At 36.7% G+C, this 7,426-nt stretch overlaps 1 protein-coding gene across 1 annotated transcript in view; it reads left to right on the top strand.

The window, feature by feature from the left end:
• LOC100186573 (E-selectin) overlaps nucleotides 1-6,981 on the top strand; it is a gene marked incomplete in the record, with an annotated part of 9,635 nt that extends 2,654 nt beyond the window's left edge. The window contains 10 exon segments of the mRNA XM_009862787.3: nucleotides 256-393; nucleotides 875-1,001; nucleotides 1,595-1,704; nucleotides 2,258-2,452; nucleotides 2,833-3,021; nucleotides 3,320-3,505; nucleotides 4,191-4,302; nucleotides 5,229-5,380; nucleotides 5,814-5,977; nucleotides 6,438-6,981. Of these exon segments, the coding sequence (XP_009861089.1) occupies nucleotides 256-393; nucleotides 875-1,001; nucleotides 1,595-1,704; nucleotides 2,258-2,452; nucleotides 2,833-3,021; nucleotides 3,320-3,505; nucleotides 4,191-4,302; nucleotides 5,229-5,380; nucleotides 5,814-5,977; nucleotides 6,438-6,617 (1,553 nt within the window).
• Between the last annotated feature and the right edge of the window lie 445 nt (nucleotides 6,982-7,426).

Raw genomic sequence — 7,426 nt, 5'->3', positions numbered from 1 at the left:
TGATATGTGAGCAATCGTTACAGTGACTATAGAGTGGGGAATAAACGAACTAATGAATGTTATCTACTTGCATGGCAACGGGAATTGTTATAACACGGGTGTTTTGTTTTTTTACACCTCGTTACGGGTTAACAAACTTGGCGGAATGCATTTTTCATATGAATTGCATCACTGAACGCCATTTCCCTGACGAATCAAATCGTTGCACTTATGATTATTTTTAATTCCTTTCTGATCTTTAACATTTATTCTCAGCTCTTACTTGCCGACCACGCTTAGCTGCCCCACAGAACGGTGCTGTGTCGTGCAGTAACGGAAACAGCGTTGGGAGTTCATGTTCGTTTACTTGTGATGGAGAATATTTCCTAAATGGCAACCCTACCAGAACTTGTCGTAAGTTTAATGATACATATTACCCTTAAAATTACAGCAGATGTACATACACATATATAATGCTTATGAATAAATGAATGAAACTTGCTTTATTCTTGCGTGGCGGAAAACATATTCGTTTTAACACGAGTGTTCTGTCTTATACACTCCGTATAGGCGTTTACGAGTTATTGTATAAGTGTATACCTTGGTAGACAATTAATTTCTGTATGACTGACAATTTCGACGACCAATTAGTGAGCACTGGGTTGAAGCAATTTCCGCATCCTAGATAAGTATCCTAGATTGGGACATTTAAGCACGAAACCCCCTTATGTTTCTACCACCGGTTTTATGGGTTAAAAACGTTTTCCGATTTGTTTTACATCAAACTGGATGCCCTTTTTTAAAAAAAATCCTACAAAATTTAAAAAAACGTCCCACATTACCCCATATCCCACTTCGCCCCACTTTACTATACCATAAACCTGTTATTGTAAAGGTACTAACAACGCGTGGAGCGGTGTTCAACCTACATGCCGGCGTATAAAGTGCCCAACCGAGATCGATGCTCCTGAAAATGGCAACGTCGTATGCAGTGATCTTAATAATGCTGATAGTACTTGCACGTAAGTTTTGTGGGTATCTTGTTTTAGTCGGGTGGGGTAAGAGGGGACATGTTTTTAATTAGCGTTCCCGTTCTATTTGATAGTAAATTAAATAAAACTTTTAAAAAATAAAGCATATTTTAATAAAAATAAAAATATGGCAACTCTACAGGAACGTTGTTATTTGTTAAAAACACGATAAGGAAATATGGTGTGTATGTGCTAACGGTGCCCATCTTACGTTACAGTATAGTAATTATTTTTTGAATCTAAGAGCATACTGCCCCTTGCGTGTTTTACACAAAAAGTTTTTCACCCAAATTACCGCAATTCGTCATTGGTTTAACACATATAAATCTACGAAAAAAAGGTTAATCTGTTTCATTGGCCTGTGTCTGTAGTAGAAAATTTAAAACTAAAACTACTTTTTATTTGACAATGCAATAACGAAAGCAAACAGAACTATTTCCAAAATAAGCAACAAATTAAAATGTTTACTTTTAACTTTAATACATTAGCTATCAAGTAACGCTTTTGTGTTACGTCTATACATCGGCAAAAATACAAAAAAACGCATAATTATTTGTCTATATACTTTTCTATTCTATCCACAGTTTTACGTGCAACGCTGGATTCTCTATGGTCGGTCTACAAGCAACACGATGTATTAGTAACGGTAACTCAGACGTTGGAAGGTGGAGCAACCCGGCACCAGTATGCCAATGTAAATATTCCGTAATATATACTATAGGGGGGTGGAAGATGGGACACAATTTCATTCTATTTTCTCGTCCCATTTAGTAGTAAACAAAGAGAATGCAAAGAATTATAAAACCGTATCCTCAAGACTCCCACAGACCGTTGTTAATTGTTCAAAACACGATGGAGATATTTGGATATTATGTGCTAAAGGTGTCCCATCTTCCCCCAACCTAATTTAATGTTTTCTTATGTTATATATGAAAAAACGATTTTGTACTTTGTTTATTTCATGCTTTTTTAAGGGATATGTATCATTTTAAGTAGACAAAGAAGCACAAATAAGTCACAAACATTTCTGTTAAAAAATATTCGTTTAAAAACAGCATAGAGTCTGTTATGTTATTGTTATTACACTATAAACTGTCGCACTTTAAAACGCAATTGTTAATACTTATTTATATGAACAACATACAAGTTTAGTATCTTATGTTGCTATTAGAAGCACTATAACTGTAGGAATAAATTTTAAACCAACTCAATTAAAACCCAACACATTTTTCCTATACCTCCAACAGCAATTAGATGTCTTGCCCAATCTGCACCTGTCAACTCTGGAATATCATGCACTAACTCGGTCGAGTTACTGAGCGAATGTACCATTGAATGCGATAGCCAATACATCCTCGTTGGGAGCGAAACTATTACTTGTACGGATGATTTGAACGGAGATTTGTTCGGTGTTTGGAGCGACCCGCTACCCGTTTGTCAACGTAGGTACTTCACAATTGCGAAGAAACTTAACTAAAAAAATTAGCGGGGAAACGACAGTTGTTTTATCCAGTTTTTCTGTTTCATACACCTAGTGCCCGCTTACGAATTATAACACACATATTACGAATCTCATTTACTTATCCTTGCGCGATGGACAACAATAACCGCTTACACATAATATAGTAGAATAGGGTGAGATGGGACACAATTTCAATCTATTTTTCTCGTCCTATATGATAGTAAACAACAAAGAGGCTCCAATAGAGGATTGTTCATTGTTTAAAACACGATCAGAATATTTGGACATTATGTGCTAAAGTGTCCCGTCTCCCCTCAACCTACTATACATATTTAAATATGGCATTTTTTTATTATATAGGAAAAAGATGTCCTGACGTGCTTTCTGCTCCACAAAACGGATACCATGTTTGTACCGATGGTAACTTTATCGGCTCTCAGTGTGAATTTGCCTGCGATGAATACCACACACGAAACGGTGTTCTCTACAGTACTTGTGTTGAAATTGACAACGTTCTACAATGGGACCAACCGACACCGACTTGCACACGTAAGCAATACAATTTGAGTGTTAACACAGCCGGAAGAAAGTGATATATAAATCTAATTTAACCTGTTCTAGAGCACTATGTACATCAAATTTTCTTAATAAGTTATAACAGTTTACGATTTTAATTTCCGCCACAGCATTTTTATTTTCTACACATCAAATACCGTGGGGGTAAGACCTTTATAGCACCTAAAACTCACAATTCATAATCGTGTATTTAACAATACAACTTTCTACACCTCATTTTGATACAATAAATTTTCAACCCTAACTAACTCCCAGCCCTTATATTCTACAGCCAATGTATGTTCCGAGCAAGGCGAATTGAACCACGGTGTAAAAATCTGCAGCAACGACAACCGAGCTACATCAACATGCATCTTTCAGTGTGTGGATCCAGGTTATGACTTGTACCCGTCGTTTATTACACAGAACACTTGTCTCAATGACACTACCTGGTCGCTGCCCCAGCCCTGCTGCTCACGTAAGTGATATTTGCGTATACGGAAAACATTAACAGTATACATACCTTTAAACATTTGACTCGCGATTTTAAACGTATTGACACGCCTATAGGTTTAGGCGTTTTACATGTCAAACTTTGATATATGAAACGCCTACACCGTTTTAACAGTGATGAACGAACAAAGTAAGCATTTATACTTATTTACATACACGGTAGACATCCCAACAATGATAAAAATTATAAAAAAATACTGGCAACATAAAATACTGCCTTGAAAGTAATGAACTTATTTTATGCGTGGACACATTAGTGTACACTGTACAGTAAACATCTAGACAGGTTTTCGCGATTCTGGCTTTGTTGCTGCGTCTCGTCGAATTTGCATGCAATTACGTTGTATTGTATTTAATTAAATGAAGTGTGTTTTCCCACGTAATTAAAAGACATTTAAAAAATTGAAATCATTTTGGTAAATGCTGTGCAGTGGTGTAACGCTATACTGCATGACACTCCCAAACCTTCCTTTTATAAAAGAGACACATTCATATATCGGTGAATCAGCTTTTCCATGTATATGTTAACAATTTCTAACGCTTATACTTACAATATATAGTTTATATATTTCAACCACACGCGTTATAACAAACACATAAAGCCACCCCTAAAGTTTTTGACATAAATTTAAAAAAAAATCTACTCACAGGACCTTGTCCCCCCTTTGCTGTCATGGACGCCGTTTTCGTACTTGATTCGTCATCTTCTGTCGGCGAAGAAAACTGGTCCACAATGAAGACATTTGTCCGTAAAATCATTGAGTAAGTCATACTATTCTATGTCATATTCTATGTCAATTACGATGTCTGTAAAATCATTGAGTTAGTAATACCATTTAATGTCTATGTCAATTACCACATAAACCTAAAGTTAGTATAGTAACTTGCTTTAGTACGCCAAGGTAGCTGATGTTTTGAAAACGTCTCGCTTATACTGAAAGCCCTATCGTTTACAAGTTACTGTAAAAAAGACTGTACACAGCTCAAAGCACGTTGGAGGTTTCAAAGCGAGGCGCGGGCGGCAGAAACGAAAAAGCAAATACATTCATTCATTCATTCAATAGTAATCAGCGTGGTAGGAAAAACGCCTAGTTGTTAAAACACCTTGAAACACAACCCGAAGTCTAACCGTTTTAACTTGTTTAAAACACGATCAGGATGTTTGTCCGAACATCTTTATTCCAACAGTACTATAATTTAAAACGACACATTTATGCTCAATTGCTAATTACAACATTACATAAGACTTAGAATCGTGGTGCTACGGTCGTATAATGCTGTACCAAGTATTTGTTTGCTACCAAATGGGACGATAAAGACAATGAAAATATGTCTATCGTACTCCAGATCACCAATATTCTAAATAACGAAATGAAACAATTTCCGATCTGAAGAATTGCGTAAACATCGTGCCGTTGTGGGCGTATGTGTCCTTGGGCAAGAAACTTAACGGAAATTGCTCCAACCCAGTGGTCACTAATGGGTTGTCAAAATTATCAGGCGCACATTTTCAAAGAAATAAAAAAAGTCCACAAAAAAATTATCACTTACGAATTAACACTTAATAGTTCACTCACGAATTACACACTTATATAAAGACTGTCGTTTACCGGCCATGCGAGGATAAAATAAGTTACATTCATTCACATTCAGCGCACACAATATTTAAACTCTCAACCTGTCAACAGATCATTCATTCTTGCCGATGATGCAGCCAGGATATCAGTATTCAGATACAACCGTGAGATAGACACCACATCTCAGATCCTTCTCAGCGATTTCTCCTCCGATATTGACGCGCTTTTGTCTGCTTTTGATGCTATCCCGTACGATGGGTCAGGTTAGTATATAGATTAGCTTTTGTTTGTACATATAGTAGGGTGGGATAAGATTAGAGACTTTTAGCATTCAAATTTCTGCGTGTGTATTCACCAAATATTCTGTGTTTACTACCAAATGGACAAGAAAAGAGAATGAAATCAATGTTCCATATTGGCCCACTCTGCTATCTGTCAAAGTAGTTCAAGCAGGCAAGTTTGTATAGCTTAATATTCATTTTGGAAATTGTTATTATAAATGCTTACGAGAATATATGTCGACCGTGAGCATAATGTTTATAAATTGACCATACGATTTTATCTGGGGGGCTTTTTTTTTTTGGCCCCCCCCCCAAAAGGGGGTTATAAAAAAATTAAAAAAAAAAAAAACTCCCATTACGTTAATTTGATATATTATCGTTTAAAATCTGAATTTATATGTGTTTTATAATAAAGGTACATGGACCGGCCAAGCTTTAACACATGCCAAGGACGTAATACTTACAAACGCTAATGGAAATAGACCCGATGTCAAAGATCTGGTACTTGTTATTACGGATGGTCGATCTCAGGACTCTGTAACAGAAGTTTCGCAGCAGCTGAGAGCAGGAGGGGTTCTGGTAGGTTGTTTTAGCAAGATTTTTTTAATACAGTATAGGGTTATGGACGACGACATCTTTTTACTATAGTAGGGTAGGGGAAGATGGGACACCTTTGACACATAATAACCAAATATCCTGATCGTATTTTAAACAATTAACAACGGTCTATATGGGAGCCGGGGAGGATAAAGTTTTATAAAAAAATGTTAAATGTTTGTTTACTACCAAATTGGAGAAAGAAAATAGATTGAAAAGGTGTCCCATCTCCCCCCACCCTACTATACATAATCTTCAAATACCCGAGTATATAGTAGAGTGGGGTACGATAGAATACGGTTAGACCTCCATATTTTATGATTGTGTTTTAAACATTTTCACCAACGATCTATGGGAGTAGTAAAGTTTTATAATTTGTGGATGTTCTATGTTTACTACAGCATCTCATTTCTCAGTACTATAAGTGACGTTTCTGTTCCAGACATACGCTGTAGGAATTGTCCCTCCCCGAGGGAGATTGGACGAATCTCAATTGTTGGACATGGCTGGGAGTTCGGATAACTTGATCATTGCCAGGGGAGGTTTTGAAGGCCTTGACGACGAGTTTTCAGCGCAAATAAGCACCCAGATCTGTGGGAACCCATGCGCCGAACTACCTTAGATTGTTAATATAGCTTTGATAGTATAGTTTATTATATAGTAGGTTGGGAGAAGATGGTACACCTTTAGCACATAATTTATACACATTCTGATCGTGTTTTGAACAATTAACAGCGGTATATTGGGGTCATGAGGGTACGGTTTAAAATTCTTTAATTTTTTTTGTGTTTACTATACCAAATGGGACGAGAAAATAAACTAAAAAGGTGTCCAATCTTCCCTCACCCTACTATATATAGTAAAAGCGTGTACAAGTTATTATTATTTTGCCTTGAAAGATAGAGGCACCATGTTTTTAAGCAATTTAACTGAAAACTGTTTATTGCTACGTCAACTTGTGAATTAATAAAATTATTAGACCAAAATTCTGTTGGTAATTGTTTTAAGCCAGAGAACTGCGTTAACGAATGAGAACGTATGAGTTGTAGAATATACGTCGAAATAGTTATAAACGCGATCGCATAGTCGACAACTATTAAGGTATAGTGTGGGGTAAGATGGAACACCTTTACCAAGGTTGGGAAGGACGGGACACTTTTGGCACATCATTTTCAAATATCATGATCGTGAGTTGGGCGCCGCGTGGTTAGCGTGCCTGCCTGTAACCCAGAGGTTCTAGGCTCGTCGCTGCTACCACTGTGAGCGTATGTATCCTTGAGCAAGACAATTAACGGCAATTGCTCAAACCCAGTGGTCACTAATGGGTTGTCCAAATTATCAGCCATACATAAAAAAGAAGAAAAAAAATCCCACTAAAAAATAATCACCCACAAAGTAACATGAATGAATGAATGTAACTTACTTTATCCT

This window comes from Ciona intestinalis, unplaced genomic scaffold (assembly GCF_000224145.3).
Source record: "Ciona intestinalis unplaced genomic scaffold, KH HT000038.2, whole genome shotgun sequence".
In the NCBI taxonomy this organism is placed as follows: Eukaryota; Metazoa; Chordata; class Ascidiacea; order Phlebobranchia; family Cionidae; genus Ciona; species Ciona intestinalis.
The sequence above is the reverse complement of the archived record's forward strand: the minus strand, read 5'-3'. Positions and strand labels throughout refer to the sequence as shown.